We start from the raw sequence: 18,768 nt of genomic DNA, 5'->3' as shown, positions 1-18,768 counted from the left end.
GACAATTTAAGACTTTTTTTTTTGGAAGACAGCATTGGCCCTCCCAGATTTCTTGGATTACTAGAAGCAGCCGCTTCTTGCTCCTTTCTTTCATTTTTGTCTATCAAATACGGTGAATGGAAAAAATGAGATTCCCCCTATTGGCTGAGAACTCTTGCTCTGCTCACCCCCCTGATGGTTTTTACAGTGTTAACTGCGGCTTTGGCAAACACGGTAACTACCCCTTTGGGAGATAATGTAATTCAAGGCTTGCTTTAGATTAAACCCCAGAAAAGGCTGGACAAAGCCATGAAGAGCGAGAATGACTTATATTTCTATTGTTGCTAACACGGGATACCTAACTTTTAAACCTGTTTAAGAATTATACTTGTACTAATATTTCTAATCAACACACGTTTAATTTCTTGTAACTGACGGTTGGCCATGTTTTCTAAACCAAACACGAGGACGTATTGAATAAGCAAGAAAGTACCTTTAGCGACAGGCAACTATATTAAATTAGGATTGTTACAGAAATTCCAGGGCTTGGGAATCGTGTAGCTCCTAAAAATGCATAGTACTTAAATAATAACAGAGTTTTGATCTCATTCCACTTTTAGAATGGAAACTGTAAACATTTTAACATAGTGATTGGGGATAAAAAAAAAATCTGATGGAAAGAAGACCAGGACTCTTGGCATCTCCGGATCTGGCCACCACGCCCAGTAGCGGGCCAGGGTCTCGGACTGGGGCACCGCGGCGACAGCGGGCACCGGCCGCGCGTTCCTGGCGGAGCACAGAGCGCGCCTGCGCCGGGACCGCGCTCGCGTTCCAGGGTGGAAGGTGGCGCGTTTGAGCGTCCATGGCAACGCGACGACGCTTCCGCCTTCTGGAAGCCTATGCTGCAGCTCTTGTTGTGAGAGACCTGTCCCGGTGGGAGGGACCAGGGCTGGGCTGGGGGACAGATGGGGGAACAAGAGGATGGGGGGCTGGGGAAGGTTCTGGGAACATTTGCCCTAGAGATTGAATTAAACTAAGAAAAATTGGTCCAAAGCCGGGCACAAAAGGATCTTTTCATTCCAGTCCTGTCGCCCACGCAGGGAACGATGCCTTTGGAGGTGGTGGTGGAGCTGCAGATCCGGGCGGTAAGAGATCCACGAACCCGCTCCTTAACCCAAAGTCAGACTCTGGGGTGATTTTCACCACCCCTCCCCGACTTACAATACCCACATCATTATCTTTTGGGATAAATCGTATTTTTGTCCGTAAGATTTTCTACGTTGGTCTTCCCGGACTTCCTAACCTTTAATTCCGCTCAACCAGTTCTACCTTTTGTTGTTGTTGTTGTTGTTGTTTTCTCCTAAGCTAACTTGTTTCTTAACTTTATCCTTAATTTTTCCGTCCTTTTAAAACAATCCTGCAAATAGGACTTTCTTTTTCAGGATAAAGATTACTGAAAGGATTTCAAAAACTTCTCCTTTAAATAATACGGGAATAATTGGATTTTAAAAAGCCCCATCACTTCCTGATAATATGCCACCTCTGTGAACCAATCACATATTTTCTAAGCTGTTTCCCCTAGTGATGGCTCTGGCTTGCGGCTTCCAAAGGGGAAGTCAAACAAACAACAGATATTTTGTAATTATCCACCAAATGCTTCCTAAGTAAGGTACTGTGACAGAGTGCCTCCACTGTTCCTATTTGGGGGTCAGTCATTCCTTTTCTTTTAGCTTCCACTTTCCTGGAGGCTTCTCTGCTGGACATGATTACAAGCTAACAGGATACAGCCATGGAATCTGGTTAGCCTCCATACAATTGGCACATGCTGGGTTTCATCATACATGGAGCTGTGAAACAAAGCTGATCAAAATTTCCTGGATTTCTCCCACTTTGCTGACAGCAAATAGGGCCCAGCCATATCAGTTGTGCTACATCAATTTCAAGCTCTCAAAACTGTGCAGGAAGACTAAGGAACCCTTGAGAAGCTAAGTGATCAATCAATCAGTCTCCCTCCTCAAAGAAAAATTAAATAAGTTTTCATCTCACTTCATTTAACATTACTGGTTAATTTTATTTTGATTTTTAAAAGGCATTCCTCAGTATACAATTAACAAAGAAATCAGTTCTCTACTCTACAGTACTTTGGATGCTCCAAAAACATCAGGTGAATTGATCGTTAAAAGCCAGCCAACTCAGGCTTCAGCAAGGAAAACAGGGGATTCCAAAAGTATAACTATGAATCAGAAGGTAGGCCTAATTTCTAGCTGCCATTATTTGGACTCATGGACACTGCAAAAGGAAATATTGCTTCCAAGTATCTGGCCTGAATACTGCTGCAGTTAAAATAAAGGATCTCTCTAAGGTTAAACAACAGACCCAAACCACTTAGAGATTTACAGTTTGGCTGATTTAGCAAGTGAAGAGGTAGTAAGTGTTCAGGGTGTTGTGGGAATACAAATGATTTTATTTTGAGGAGTAGCTGTTCCTTTTTCAGTGTGCCCTTCGCTCTCAGTTCGTGCTTCCACCCAATCAGAATCCACTTACCACAGCCATTCTCTAGGTTCCTATCTGCATCTCTGTATGTCAGATCAAAGTATATAATCTTTTCTAATTATAAATGCCAAAATAATGAGTCATTAAGATTATCTGAAAAATATCACTTCCACAGGTAATTTAAAGGTTTTCTTTTCAGGTAGAGCAGCACTTAAAGCACACACTCTCTTCAGTCTTTCTGGGTCAAAGAGTAATGAACAGAGTCCACCCTGTGATTGGTGGTCTCTGGTCTTAAATGATTTTGGAGGCACCATGAATGAACAGCTTGAAATGTACAAGTCAATGTAAACAGAAATTTAGGAGTTATGCCTTGTGCCTGATAGAGTGGCAGGCTCCCCTGATGAATTTCAAGTTAAATACTATTACCTAAAGTGTGCTGTATACAAGAAAATGGAATTTCATATGAAAAACTGTAGTAAACAGGGTCATTCTTATGGCATATATGAGAAAGCCTATGCTACTGCATTGAAAAGAATCATGTTATTTTCTCATTTATTACCCCGGTAGAGGAACATTATTCTTTATTCAGTAGGGATGACTGGCAGCAGGGCCCCGTCTCCTGCACACTGGTCATTGGCATACTGTGTGGTCAGCTTATTCCCAAACTTTCAGTTCCTCTGACTTTCCCCAGCAACTTAAGCTTCTCTGCCCTCTATCCTGCCATGTTATTGGTTGTCAACAGAATTAAGCATGAGGCCATAGTCCCATTCTTCCTTTTTTATGGGCACCTTAGATATGCCCACCTTTTAAAAATGTTTCTTCTTTAAGTTCTTGGCTTATTCTCTGAATGCTAAAAGACAGTATTAGGGAGTAGTGGGAAATAAATATCTAAAGATCTTTTGAGGGGTAGAGGGAGAGGAGAGAAAGACAGTACTATCATCTCTTTGTCACTACCCAATCCACAAAAATGGAAGAGATAATAAAGTAAAAAAGCTTACCAAGAAAATCAGGATTAAGAAGAAATCTCCTCAACTGTGGCAACAGATCTTCAGGGAATAAGCTAGGAAAACCTGTGTCTTAGACTTTTAAAATACTGTTTAAAATCTCTCAGGAGGAGGACTAGGATTGGTACATGGTTTCTTTGCCATGTTTATTTACGGAATGAAGATATGTTTCTTTCTCAAAGTTAAACATACAAGTGATACGTTTTGACTTAGGGGATTACAACAAAACACAAATCTTACTGATGTCAACTTTTGAAAAACAGCAGCAGTATAACCACCCCAGCTTGGTTTCTTTGCAGTTGTCCTGGAGATATAAACAGTTGCTGAATAAATATATAAATAGAGGGATTTTTGTTTGTTTGTTTGCTTTCCCTAATATGGCTGTGTTCAGTAATGGCCAGCACGTGCTCCATCCTAGCAACACATCAAGACGGTGGGACACCTGAAATCCCAAAGGAAGCCTGAAATGTCTAAGAGGGGCAAGCAGGATGGCCGCTGATTTAGGTTGGCATCATTGAAATGGTCAGCCCTCCTGGTGCCATAATCAATGAGATAGTGTCATTGTTGATTCCACAATACAAAGAGGACAGGAGTAGTGTGGGGTGAGAGCCAGCAATAGTCCACGATGCTGTACTGCATGTAGCCCAGAAAAAAGCCAAAAGCCACGTCGGTGACATTGTGCCGCCCCAGCATGACCCTGGAGAGGCCCAAGACGAAGGCCCACAGCACCACCAGCACCCTCAGCGGAATGGCCAGCACCAGGTGGTTCAGGATGAACCTCGACACCAGGGCGGCCCTTGTGGCATGGCCCGAAGGGAAGGAGTACTTGTCCACGGAGAGAGTGACAAACATGTCCATCAGGTTGTGGGCCGGGCGGCGCCTACGGACCAGCCCTTTAATCAGGGCCACCAGCAGCAGGTCCAACAGCAGGGCAAAGAGCAGGTTCATCAGCACCTCGCGCCCGGCCCAGCTGTCGCTCCTGGCCAGGCAGTAGAGGGTGCCCAGCAGCCAGGGGATGCCATGTCCCGAGATCTCCAGCAGCTTCATAAGGGGCCGCACGCTGCCCCAGGACGAGCTCTCCCCGGCGCACACCCCCAGCTTCTTGGAGAGCCACAGGTCAATGGCCAGCAGGGAGCGCAGGGCGATGCCCAGGAAAGAAGGGTTCAGGTCCATGCGGTCCTCCTCGGGCAGCGGGGGCGGGGGCGCCTGCGAGGGGCCGGCGGCGGCCAGAGGGAAGGAGCCGCGGCGGTGCACTGGGCTCTCGGACGCGCGGAGCCGGGCACAGGTGAGGTCCGCGCCCGTAGCGCGGCTGCTGAGCAGGGACTGGAACTCGAACCTGCCGCCGCCGCCATGGGCTGGGCTCCCGGGGCTGCTGCTGCTGCTCGAAGCGGAGGCGCCCAGCGGCCGTCCCTCGACGCTCCTTCGGGGGCTCGGCATCGCGGCGGGCGGTCCCGACCCCGGGACCTGACCGGGCTATAGAGAGGCTCCCGGGCCCTGCAGCCTCTTCCGCTTCCGCACTGCCATCCTGGAGGGGCGGGGAGAGGAGCTGGTGAGGGCGCGATTGTGACACCTGGCGGAGACGTGGGAAGGAATCGGAATTTCCACTTGAGGGAGGAGAGCAGAGCAGAGGAGAGGGGAGGATGTTGGGCTGGGAGGTACAGGTGAGGAAGTGCGGTGATGGGGGAGGGGGGATTTCAGTGTCCGTGGGAGTTTAGGAGAAATAGAGCCCCGTTTAACAAAACAAAGCAAACCCTGCTTTCTCTTTCTCTTTTGTTTTCTTTCTTTTTAAGATCTCTTGCCCAGGGGTGTTCCTGCCCTGCAAGCAAGATGTGTACCTCGGGGTCTACCTCCTGAATCAGTACCTGGAGACAAACTGCTTTCCTTCTGTGTTCCCTATTATGATTCAGCAGAGCATGAGATTTGAAAAGGTGATTTTGACTTTCTCTTTGGGTTTTGATGCCTGAGGATAATAGTTCTTAGAAAGAACATAGTTCTTATTAAATTATTTTGCAAATTTCCTTTTAATTTAAAAAGCACTTCAGCACAGTGCAAAAAACCACGGTGGGCCTTGAAGCAAAACCGTTGTTGGAAGACTTGATTTTGCATTTCAGATCTGAGCCAAGTTCTGTCAATCTAGAGCTAAATACCCTGGTCGATGTTTCCTATTCTTGGAACTCCCATGGCATTTTCTAATTGGAGCAAAGAGAGCATTTCTCAATGTTCTTAGAGGTGTTAGAGGCAATTGCATTACTTTTATGAAAGGGATTACTAATAAACTGCAGACCTTAGGCAAAAAACTTTTTTAGATCCAGAAAAATAATGAAAAACTATAACCAAAGTAGATAAATCCTGTAACTGAAATCCTGTAACAAAACAACAAGGTTCTTAGATTTACTGAGTTTCCTTAGGTCATACCTGGTTTATTTAGCTACAGTGATAAAGGCTAGATTCCATTCCAGTGAATGCCATAGTGATATAAATAGCCAAAACATAACCAACCCTCTTCCCACTAAAGTATTTAATAGAATATTAATTTCATTACTATGCAATCACTGAGAGTCGCTTACAGTTTTTGTTTTGGAATTTGGAGTTGAAATCAGTTTTAACTTAATAAGTCTAATGATTTGCCCCAAACAATGTCATAGAAGTGGATCTTTTGCAGAGAGAGAAGGCTCCAGGGTAGAGCATATCACTTTGAAAGATCTGGAAGATGGTGCCCAGAAAATGACCTACCTGTTTTGATCTGAGGTTGGGAGAAGAAATGAAGATCGATTTTCTGAAGGGCTAGGGTTGTATGTAATATTTTTATAAACCACAGCCTATTAATTTATGTAAAGAATGTACCAAACTGGTTGGATAAAAGAGGAGAGAAACAAATGGCTGTTACCTTGGAACATACAGTCAGAATCCAAAGGAACCTACTTCTCCCATTTAGATGTTGGAAGTGGGAAAAAGTAGGTGGTAAAAATGCAGTCTTTTTTTCCCCACAGATTTTCTTACTAGTTTTATCAATTTTGAATTTGCTTTGTGGAAGCCTTTTAAAATATTTTAATAAGAAGCCCAAGGATACAAAATCACAGAAGCACAAAATGGTAAATCTGTAAATCCTCGATTTGTAAAAGAGGGGGTCTGAGTCACATTTTAGATGCCACTACTGCTCTGTTGAAAAGCTGTACATTTGAGATTACTAGTCACACAAATCATGGAGCCATCTTTTCATTTTATGAAATGCAATTAAATAATTACTCTCTTGCATGAGTTGTTTGGGTTTATATTCCAGCTTTCTTCCAGTTGATTCTGCTTTCTTGTATCTGTTCCATTCTCTAGCTGCAAATACTTGCAGCAAGTGGCGAAAACATCTCTTTCCTGGATCTTCTGTGTAATTCAGAATTGGATGTTCTAAAGCATGTGGATAAACAAATTACTCGTAAAAATGTATGTTTGGGCAGTTCATGTTGCTCATTTACACCCCAAGAGAAAGTCCTTGATATGGGTATTAGTTTCCTAGAGCTGTCATACAAAAGTACCATAAATGGTGTGGCCTAAACAACAGAAACTTATTGTCTCACAGTTCTGGAGGCTATAGAAGTCTGAAATCAGAGTGTTGACAGGGTTATGCCTTCACTGTGTGTGTGTTTTTAAAAATTTATTTTGAAGGGAAGGCCATTAGGCTGTGGTGGCTCCAGCGCTTTAAGTTACTGTGTAAGCAAACTGACACTCAGTGTAAACAGTAAAATGAAACTAGTGACTTTACCAATCAGATACCACCAACTAACCTCTAAATAGAGACTTTACCAATCAGAAACTGCCAACTGGCCTCTAATTAGGGTCGTTCCATTCTAACCAATCAAATATATTTTGTCTTATTCCCACCTCAGCCTATAAAAGCTTGTTACCCAAGCTACAGCAATGAAGCTCTGTGAACCTGTTCTGGTTCTGAGTGCTGCCTGGTCTTTGCTCAGATAAGCTCTGTTAAATTTATTTTGCCTAAAGTTTTTCTCCCAATAGTTCCTGTGTTCAAATTTCCCACTTTAAGGACACCAGTCATGTTGGATTAGGTGCTCACCCTACTCCAGTATGACCTCATTCTAACTTAAGTAATTATATCTGCAATGATCTTATTTACAAATTAAGGTTACATTCTGAGATACTGGGGTTAGGACTTCAATCTATGACTTTTTGGGGGGAGGGGGAATATAATTCAACCCATAACAATGGATAAAGTGAAAGGATGCAATTATTGAAATAATTTGGGCAAAAAAAAGTTACCCACAACTTAGTAAGACAAAAGTGGATTGCAAGGGACAGCCCTAATTTTTTTCTTTAAAGCAGACCTGGCTTTGGACCCAAGAGCATATTTTAACCATGCTTAAGTTAAAGCACCATTTAAATCAGAACTTTAAAGCCTGAAATCAAACTCTGCTGAAAACTTTTTGTTTTTCACAGGGTGCTAGAGTTCAGGGAGAAGGGCATGATATGCCTTTTATTGTCCTATCCCAGGCTCTTTTATCTTAAGACAAGCTATACAATTTGGCAATAGCTACACAGATATCACAGTGTTTTTCTTGGGTTTCATGATACACTTAAAACTTATGAGCCTCTCTCTCTCTCTCTCTCTCATATTCTTTGTGGGAGTGTAGCTGCTAGTGCTTAGCTTTTCTTTTGTGTTACACATATAGGTAGAATTTCTATTTATGTTTTTTTTTTAGCACAACCAATTGCTTGGGATGAGAAGTTGTTCATTCGGTTAACATTTAGTGAGTGTTGTCATATAAGTACTGCGCATTGATTGCGCTATTGGACCTCCCACATTTAGTGAGTGGTGTGTACGGAATGTTTTCCTACGTACTCAAACAAGATTCTTTAAGTTTAATGCATAGTATGCTGTTAGCAACACACAATGGAGCTATGTCAGGTTGATGACATTTTTGGCATGTGGTAAATTTAGCTAATTCAGATTTTGTTGCACATGTTATTGTTGTGTTAATTCTCATTCATTTATTTTATAATCATTTGTTGAACTTTTAACCACACACCTGTTAAAGGGGCTTCTGTTGAATTCTTAAATATTATATGACTGGATTTTACATGTTAATTATTTGGAAGAATATAATCTAAAATTTCTATAAACACTTATTAATACAACTTTGAAAATTTATTTTCCCCATTGTTCTCTGTAGGTATTTGAAAATGCAATAGATCCTGGAGCTGTAGCAGACCTTTTAGAAAGTAGGTATTCTCAAAAAAAACCCCCAAAACAAAAAAACAACCCAAAAAACAAAATAAAACAGAATAAAAATAAAAGACTATTGTGTGTAAATCACAGATAGAAAATTCTGCTATTTTCTAAATTGTGATACTTCCATGTTTGATCCATATTTGTATTCAAAGAGTCTATATAAATTTGAATCACATTTTTTATTCTATTGCAAACCCTTTTCTAAATATAGATAGGATGTATTGGATGGCATGATTTTGTTTGTTTATTTATAAAAATTAAGTGGTTATATAGTCACAGAGTTGTACAACCATCACCACAATCAATTAGATCATTTAATCAATTAGAATATTTTCATCACTGCATAAAGAAACCCTGTACCCATTAGCAGTCACTCCTCGTTCCCCACCAAACCTCTCAGCCATGGGCAACCACTAATCTTTCTGTCTCGACAGATTCGCTTATTCTGGATAGTTCATATGAATGGGATTAGACAATTTATGGTCCTTTGTGACTGACTTCTTTCACTTAGCATGTTTTCAAGGTTTACCCATATTCAGTTTTTTCCCATTAATTGTGGTACCAGCTATTGGTTTTATATAAATGCCCTATATCAGTTTGAGGAAGTTCCTTCTATTCTTAGTTTATTGAGTTTTTATCATGAAAGAATGTTGAATTTTATCACATGCTTTTTCTGTATCAAAGTGATCATGTGGTTTTTATCTTTTATTTTATTGATATATTAGTTTCATTTTAGATATTAAACCAACCATACATTCCTAGGGTAACTCTCAGTTAATCATAGAGTATAATCCTTTCTATATGTTGCTGGATTTGGTTTGCCTGTATTGTGTTGAGTTTTGTTTTTTATTTTATTTTTTTTTTGAGACAGAGTCTTACTCTGCTGCCCAGGCTAGAGTGTTGTGGCATCAGCCTAGCTCACAGCAACCTCAAACTCCTGGGCTCAAGAGATACTCCTGCCTCAACCTCCCAAGTAGCTGGGACTACAGGTGTGTGCCACCATGCCCAGCTAATTTTTTTTCTATTTTTAATAGAGACAGGGTCTCGCTCTTGCTCAGGCTGGTCCTGAACTCCTGAGCTCAAGTAATGTTCACACCTTGGCCTCCCAGAGTGCTAGGATTACAGGCATGAGCCACCGTGCCCGGCCCTGTGTTGAGGTTCTTTGAGTCTACAGTCATAAGAGATATTGGTCTGTAGTCTTGTTTTCTTATGATGTCTTTGGTTTTGGTATACTGGCCTCATAGAATGAGTTGGGAAGTGTTCTCTCCTCTTCTGTTTTTTGGAAAAGTTTGCGAATAATTGGTAATAATTCTTTAAACAGTTGATAGAATTCAGATGGTAAAGCCATCAGGACCTGGGCTTGTCTTTGGGTTGTTTTTTGATTACTAACTTAATCTCTCTACTTGTTACAGGTCTTTTCAGATTTTCTGTTTTTTCTTGAGTCAGTTTGGTAGTTTGTGTCTTTCTAGGAATTTGTCCATTTTATTTATCTAATTTTTTGACATAAAGTCATTCATAGTATTCCCTTAAAAATCTTTTTATTTCTGTAAAATGAGTGTCAATATCCCCTCTTTCATTTGTGATCTTAGTCATGAGTCTTTTCTCTAAGACTATCAGTTTGTTTTTTTTTGTTGTTGTTGTTGTTTTTTTTTTTTGAGGCAGAGTCTTGCTCTGTTGCCCGGGCTAGAGTGATGTGGCATCAGCCTAGCTCACAGCAACCTCAAACTCCTGGGCTTAAGCAAGCCTTCTGCCTCAGCCTCCTGAGTAGCTGGGACTACAGGCATGCGCCACCATGCCCGGCTAATTTTTTCCATATATATTTTTAGCTGTCCAGATAATTTCTTCGTATTTTTAGTAGAGATGGGGTCTTGCTCTTGCTCAGCCTGGTCTCGAACTCCTGACCTCGAGTGATCCTCCCGCCTCGGCCTTCCAGAGTGCTAGGATTACAGGCGTGAGCCACTGTACCCGGCCAGACTATCAGTTTTGTTGATCTTTTAAAAGAACCAACTTTTTGGATTCAGTGATTTTTCTCTGTTGTTTTTCTATTGTCTGTTTCATTAATTTCTGCTTAATCTTTTATTATTTCTTCCCTCTGTTTGCTTTAGGTTTAGTTTGCTCTTTTTTTTTTTTCAGTGTCTTAAGGTGAAAGGTTAGTGGATGGTATGATTCTTTTTGTTTGTTTTTGGTTTTCGTACAATTTTTAGTCATATTCTTGTTTTATGAAAATTTCAACTGAGATTTTATTCAGTTGAAAGAATTAGGACCAAGATCACAGATAATAGCAGAATATAGAGAAAGCGTCAGAAGCAAGTACCAGGTGAGCTGAGGCAGTGCTAGGTAGAGGACAGAATCAGGAGCAGCCTAGGCATCAGGCTGATATACCAGGGGGGTTAAGGAGTTTGAAGTTATGCAAGGAGTGAGTCAGTGCCTACAGATGTGCAGGTTAGAATGGTCACTGAGTAGGTGTTCTGGAACACAAGGGCGGAGCAGTAAGGCAATGGCTCAGAAAGCCAAATAGATAATAAGGAAGTAGAAAATCCATAGTAATCACAGGTTAAGATAAAGTGGAAGAGTCAGAAACAGTGATTTTTCTAAAAGAAAAATTCAGTCATTTTAAATGATTGTATAATAATTAGGATCTTTTCATTTCAGTTCCCAAATATTAACCCTGGGTCGTGAACTGAAGCATAAAAGAACATGAGAGCAGTTCTCTAGGTCACATACTAGTGATTTGCTCTGTCCTTGATATTTAAAGCAAGTATAAAGTATGTGATGCCATTCCAGCAGGCAATTAAAAGCTGTAGATATTTTATCAAGTATCCTAATTAACTTGTGCTGTGGAAGAATGAGATTTTTCAATGAAGTATCCTGTGCATAAGAGCACAGGCTCTGGTAACAGACTACTTACTTGGGTGTCAGTGTTAGCCAGTGTGACCTTGCCCACATTACTATATTTTCCTCTTTGAGATTTAGTTTTCTCCTTCATAAAAATGAGGATAGCTATTATACTGGACTCATAAGGTTGTGATGAGAATTAATGGAATGTAAGGAATTTAGAGCCTGAAACAAATTAAGGGCTTAATATTACCATTAGGGTGATGGTTGGCAAATATATTTCCCCCTCCAATTTTGAAAACCTAAAATTTCAGGCTCTCTTGGCTTTTAAGTTTCTTAGCATTTCAAGTGTTGTCCTGTGCATTCATATATTTTTCATAAATTTACAAAGTGAGAATTTTACTTTTATTGTCTATTTTAAAATATTTTTACTTCTAATATTATTTTGTGGGAATTATTTTTATTGATTTTTTTATTATTATATCATTTGTTTTAAGTCATCTTTAAGATTTAAATTTTATTCTTATCCTTATAGGCATTGTATATGGGCTATTTCTAAATATATTTTGAACTCAAGAAACATATAAAAAGTTATATATTTTATGTCTAATTTGTGTAGTCGTATAGCACACTGTTTTAAGCAAGATAAACTTTTGTGTGTTCATGGATAACAATTGGATTTTAATTTTTTAAGATGAAAAGTGCATTGTTATTTTAGTGCTCTATGAATACACTTTTAAAAGACAAAATATTGCATCTGTTTTGCCAATACTTTTCAGGTAGTGAAATACTATTTTTATAACTCAGTTATTCTACTCTCTCAATTAATTCTAGAAATACCTGATTTGTTGTTAGCACTTATTTTTAATTATTAATATTAATGCAAATGGGTGTTATGACAGTTTTAAACTTAGCAATTATTGAAAAATTGTGGGAATTTTTTGAAGTGTTAAATCTCATATTTTTCTTTTTAGGCTTCCTAACCAGGTTTGAATTAATACAGCTAGTACCTCCAGGTAATATGCCATTAAATATATTTCTAATTAGCTTAATAAAATTTTAAAAGGATTTTGGCATGACAAAATGGGGACTGGTATTTAAAAGTTGTGCTTTTGAATAACGTATAACTCTATACGTATATAAGTTTATATAACATACACTTTTTTCTGCCATCTATTGAATTTTGTCCACTTTCAGAAGAGTAACTTAATGGGATTTGGTAGCAGTGAGCATAAATTAAATAAAGCTCTTTGTCTTTCCATTTTTAATAACTTTAAGTATCATCAAATAATTTTTTCAGTCCTGGCTCAGCTTGTTTCAAGTTTTGGCCTTTGGCTATGTTCTAATTTGTGGGGTGTCTGTGTGTGTGTGAAACCCAAAGTGATCTTATCTGTGAGATGCTGGAACAGGGTTGGTAAACTTCAGCTCACAGGCAAATCCAGCCTGTCGTCTGTTTTTATATGGCCTGTGAACTAAGAATGGTTTCTACATTTTTTATATGATTGGATTTTGAATTTCAAACACTATAAAATTCATCATTTTTAAGTGTACAAGTTAGTTGTTTTAAGTATGTTCACAATATTGTACAACCATCACCACTATCTAATTCCAGAACATTTTCTTTACCCCCTCAAAAAATCCTATGTTCATTAGCAATCACTCCCATTCCCTGTTCCCCTAGCCCTTGGCCACCACCAATCTATTTTCTGTCTCTATTGATTTGCTTATTCTGGATATTTCCTATAAATGGAAACCTGCAAAATGTGTGTGGCCTTTTATGTCTGGCTTCTTTCACAGAACATAATGTTTTCAAGGTTTAGCCATGTATTAGATCTTAATTCTTTTTTATTCTGAGTAATATTCTTTGATATGGATATACCACATTTTCTTTATCCATTTATCAGTTGATGGACATTGGGTTGTTTCCTGATATGGTTTGAATATTTGTCCCTTCCCAAACTCATGTTGAAATTTAATCCCCAATGTGGTTGTATTGAGAAGTGGGGCCTTTAAGAGTTGATTAGGTCATGGAGCTCTGCCTTCATGAATTGATTAATCCATTCATGGATTAATGAGTTATCATGGGAGTGGGACTAGTGGTTTTATAAGAAGAGGAAAAGAGACCTGAGCTAGCATTCTCAGCCAGCTTGCTATGTCATGCCCTGTGTCGCCTTGGGACTCTGCACAGAATCCCCACCAACATGAAGGCCCTCACCAGGTGCAGTCCCTCAACCTTGGACTTAGCCTCCATAATTATAAGAAATAAATTACTTTTCTTTATAAATTACTGTTTCAGATATTCTGTTATAAGCAACAGAAAATGGACTAAGACATTTTGACTTTTTGGATATTATGAATAAATACTGTTATGAACATCCATGTACAAATTTTTGTGTATTTGCTTTTAGTTATCTTGGGTATATACCTAGGAATAGGGCATATGATAACTCCGTTGAACTTTTTGAGGAACTGCCAAAATGTTTTTGACTTTTACATTTTTAAATGGTTGGAAAAAAATTTAAAAAGAAGACTATTTAGCGACATGTGAAAATTTTTAAAAATTTATTTTCTATATTTTTTAATATCTGCATATCATTTATTTGGTTTTTTTTTTTTGAGACAGAGTTTCTCTCTGTTGCCCTGGCTAGAGTGCCATGGGATCAGCCTAGCTCACAGCAACCTCAAACTCTTGGGTTCAAGCAATCCTCCTGCCTCAGCCTCCCGAGTAGCTGGGACTGCTGGCGCTTATCACCACACCCAGCTAATTTTTTCTATTTTTAGTAGAGACGGGGTCTTGCTCTTGCTCAGGCTGGTCTCGAACTCCTGAGCTCAAGCAATCCTCCTGCCTTGGCCTCCCAAGTGCTAGGATTACAGGCGTAAGCCACCGTGCCCTGCCCGACATTTGAAAATTATATGAAATTCAAACTTTATCATTCATAAATAAAGTTTTATTGGAACTACAGCAACACTGATTTGTTTAAGTATTGTTTATAGCTGCTTTTGTGGCACAATGACAGAGTTGAGTACTAGTGAATAGATGGTCTACAAATTCTGAAATATTTACTATCTGACCCTATACAGAAAAAATTTATGACCCCTGTGCTAGAATCATGGGATTGTCGGAAGAAACTGTTTTATGGTGCCTTTGCTTTTTGGTGTGTCTCTAGTGACATAAAACATGAGCTGATGAGAATGGGTGGGACCTGCCACCAGTGGCACCAAATTTTCATAAGTAGTCTTTCAGTGTGGGGGTTTGGTGATTTTAGGGTTGTCTGTGTAGGGGTGTGTGTGTGTTTGTGTGTAGAAGAGAGAGGGAGAAAGAAAGAAAGAGAACACTGAAAACTCACAAAATTCTCTTCTGATCTTCACTATTACACATTTCTGCTTGTTTGCTTTCTCAAAATTAAAATAATTTTTACTTGTAAAAAGCATCTCCAAATCATATCATTCTGAGAGAACCTTTGTTTATATTTTGGTGAATATGTTTGTTGATATTTCTCTGTGGACAGAAGAAAACATAGATAAGGAATTTTTACCTAGCATCACATACATTTTCTTTGGTTATTAGCTTTCTCCTATTATATGCCACTATTATATTGTCATTTCTAAAAGCATAGATCTGCATCATTATTTTTAATAGTTACAAGGAATTTCACTGATTTACTTATGTGTTTTTAGAGGTCTATAAATAGTACAAACATATTTTGGGTTTTACTTTTCTTACTCTACATTGTTACCTACAAGTTACTTATTTATCATTTTCTGTAGCTATGTATTTTTCCATAGTGTTATTATCCTTAAATTGATATTGGTGAGTATTTAGATTTTCTTTATCTTTCACACCTTTATAAAAATTATATTTTTCTTTGTATATTTACAAAGAATTGAACTACTGGATTGAACTGTGTCTTGTAAACTGGGATAAACTGATCCCCAGTAAGGTTCCACTGCTTCTACCGCATGCAGCGATGCGTGGTGTGCTCATTCCCGTATCCTAGCTAATGCTGGATATTATCATTTGGATTTGTTGTATTTACCAACTACGAAATAATTTCCTTAAAATATATTTTATAATACTATGTTTTATAGTCCCCTTCTTTTTACATATGATTTGTGACAACCTTAAATTTAAAATTTACTTCTTGGCCGGGCGCGGTGGCTCACGCCTGTAATCCTAGCACTCTGGGAGGCCGAGGTGGGCGGATCGTTTGAGCTCAGGAGTTCGAGACCAGCCTGAGCAAGAGCGAGACCCCATCTCTACTAAAAATAGAAAGAAATTATATGGACAGCTAAAAATATATATAGAAAAAATTAGCCGGGCATGGTGGTGCATGCCTGTAGTCCCAGCTACTCGGGAGGCTGAGACAGGAGGATCCCTTGAGCTCAGGAGTTTGAGGTTGCTGTGAGCTAGGCTGACGCCACGGCACTCACTCTAGCCTGGGCAACAGAGTGAGACTCTGTCTCAAAAAAAAAAAAAAAAAATTTACTTCTTATAAATTTCCATTTTCCCTTATTATGATTTGTTTTCTTTCTTTCCTTCTGTATAAAGTGACTGTCATTGTCCTTTGATTACTTGTTGCGTGATGTCTGGATGTAAACATTGCATTTTGGTATAAATTCCTGATATTTTTACCAAAGTTTATGTTTTTTTCCTTATAAGATAGTGTCTCGCTGTGTTGCCCAGGATGCTCTCAAACTCATGGGCTCAAGCGATCCTCCCTTCTCAGCCTCCCGTGTAGCACATGCCACTGCACTTGGCTTTATTACCAAAGTTTTTAATCAGTTATGTTCAATACATGTATATTCCCCATATTTTGTTGCATTATTTTGATATTTTATTGTATAAACTTTTGCTTTTCTTAAGAGAACATAGGAGAAGGCAGGTGAGCCTGGCAGAGGCCTCCAAGAAAGCAGGAGGCCGTGGTCCTGCCTGGTACGGGTGTCACTGGAGCAGGTTGGGGCCCAGTGGAGTGGAGTGGACCCAGAGTCTGTAGTTCTCTCCTCTGCTTCTTGATTCTTTGGGAAAGGCCTCCCCTGGAAACAGACAAGAAGCCCAGTCCCTGTGAATCTAGGGATAGACGCTCTTGGAGATGTCATTACTTTCTTAGGTGGATAGAACAGAGCAGCTCTCTCCTTCCTGCTTTCCAGAAATTCTCACTGAATGGTTTTCAGAGTAAAAGTGACAGGCTGAAATCAGGGCACTGAGTTTTTTTCCATAAGTTTTTTTTTTTTCCTTATTTGACCCAATTTTATGTTCAAATGTATATCACTGCTAACTGGCAAATTATATTTTAGTATGCTAATAAAGAAACAGCACAACCATTTGGTCTTAATTTTTGCATGAATTTTTAAAAAATTACCCAATACTTAAATAATATTGCTATAAAATTTTTAACTAACACAAAAGTATATAAAATAAAATGTCAAACAACTCATTCAGCAACTCCTAACAGTAATTAATAGTTAAATAGTATTAACAATTTGATGTGTATCTTTTTTAGACCTTCTAAAATGCATTTAATATTCAGCCAACCCTAAAATATGTGTGTGCACGTGCACACACACACATACACGCCCTATATACAGCTGACCCTCCATATCCTTGGGGTTCAAATCCACGGATTCAGCCAACTGTGGATCAAAAATGTAGTTAGGCCTATGATGGTTACATCTGTACTGAGCATGTACAAATTTTTTGCTTGTCATTATTCTATAAACAATACTGTGTAACAACTATTGTATATAACATTTACATTGTGTTAGGTATTACAGATAATCTAGAGAAGATTTAAAGTATATGGGAAGATGTACATAGGTTATATGCAACTACTATGCCATTTTATATAAGGGACTTGAACATCCTAGGATGTTGGTATCTGCAGGGAGTCCTGAAACCAACTCCCTGTGGATAATGAGGCATGTGTATTAAATATAGTATATGTAAATATAAATATATTTAGTGTTTAGTATATATAGGTGTGTGTATGTATACATATTTTAGGGTTGGTTGAATATACTAGATCCTGGGTTCCTGGTCACATGAAAAACACATGGCAAGAAATACTAAGTTTTAAAAATCAAGTTCCAGAACATGTATATTCAACACACACACACCTATTTATATGTTAAATATACATATTCTACAACTTGCTTTTTAAAATTTTATATATCTTGGACTGCCATATGTTTTTCATGTGACTAGAAATCCATCTGTGAGAAGAAGGTTGCAAGAATAGTTGTTTGGAAAAAATAATTGGAGACTATTTGAGCTGAGTGCATGCACACTGGCTATAACTCATAAGTTAATTAGATGCAGAATGGGAGCCTTGTTAAACTTGTTTTCTTTTTATCCACAGCCCTTCGATTTCAGATTGTAATTTTAGGGGAATTAAATTTAAATTGCTCAAAATAACAATTTGGCTTAGCTTCAGATGCAGTGCAGATCGATCTGTTAGTTTGTTCAACGTATGTAATTGTGGGCGTACCTTGCACACAGCCTACACTGTCTTCCTAGTTTGATGCTGGTGGCACCAGGCACGCAGCAGCAGCAGTGAGCCAAGTCCTCATGATCTACTGGTCCTTAATACTAAATAATTGGGTAAAAATGATTTGCTAAAAGTGTCATGTGGACTGCACTGTGGGGCCACATGGGCCACATTTGGGTTCTCAGGGACCAAATTCTTCATTGGCTGAAATTGTTACCTTTTCACTTTGCTGTAGATATTACTATATTGTTTGATATATTTTCCACATCACTGTCAAACACACTTGTTAAAGTCAAAAGACATTTTATGACCATTAAGTTAATAATACAAGTAAGTTAATAATAAGAGTAATAATACCCAGCTTTGCATATGGCTTTATTGTTGAAGAATGAAGAGGTCCAATAATTTTGCTGCTGTTCTTCAGTTTTCAAAGGTGGGAAAAAGTGAATGGACACAGGGGGGCAGCGCAGTCCTTTTCGACAGTGAGCTTGGTGCTTTCTTTTTATTAACCTCTTAATAAATACCTTCAATGTGGGTAAGTCAGGAATGTTCAGTCCAACTGTAGAAGCCTATTTTAGTTTGCATCCATTCACTTAATCAAAGCTTGAGTTTACACTTCCATAGTGATGCTGACTAGGCATCAGCAAGGAAAGAACTTATGCCTCAGATGATCTGATTTTGAATTCCTACTTGCCATGTGGCATCGCTAGCCACGTGGCATCGTGACAAGTGT

At 39.0% G+C, this 18,768-nt stretch overlaps 1 protein-coding gene across 1 annotated transcript in view; it reads left to right on the top strand.

Annotated features, from left to right (window-relative positions):
* Window positions 1-1,085: 1,085 nt before the first annotated feature.
* Window positions 1,086-18,768, top strand: part of SPATA6L (spermatogenesis associated 6 like) — a 45,062-nt gene continuing 27,379 nt past the window's right edge. Inside the window, exons 1-4 of the mRNA XM_069474178.1 lie at window positions 1,086-1,124; window positions 5,267-5,404; window positions 8,657-8,705; window positions 12,525-12,566. Of these exons, the coding sequence (XP_069330279.1) occupies window positions 1,086-1,124; window positions 5,267-5,404; window positions 8,657-8,705; window positions 12,525-12,566 (268 nt within the window). The remainder of the gene's footprint in view (window positions 1,125-5,266; window positions 5,405-8,656; window positions 8,706-12,524; window positions 12,567-18,768) is intronic.

This window comes from Eulemur rufifrons, chromosome 7 (assembly GCF_041146395.1).
Source record: "Eulemur rufifrons isolate Redbay chromosome 7, OSU_ERuf_1, whole genome shotgun sequence".
Classification (NCBI taxonomy): Eukaryota; Metazoa; Chordata; class Mammalia; order Primates; family Lemuridae; genus Eulemur; species Eulemur rufifrons.
The sequence above is the reverse complement of the archived record's forward strand: the minus strand, read 5'-3'. Positions and strand labels throughout refer to the sequence as shown.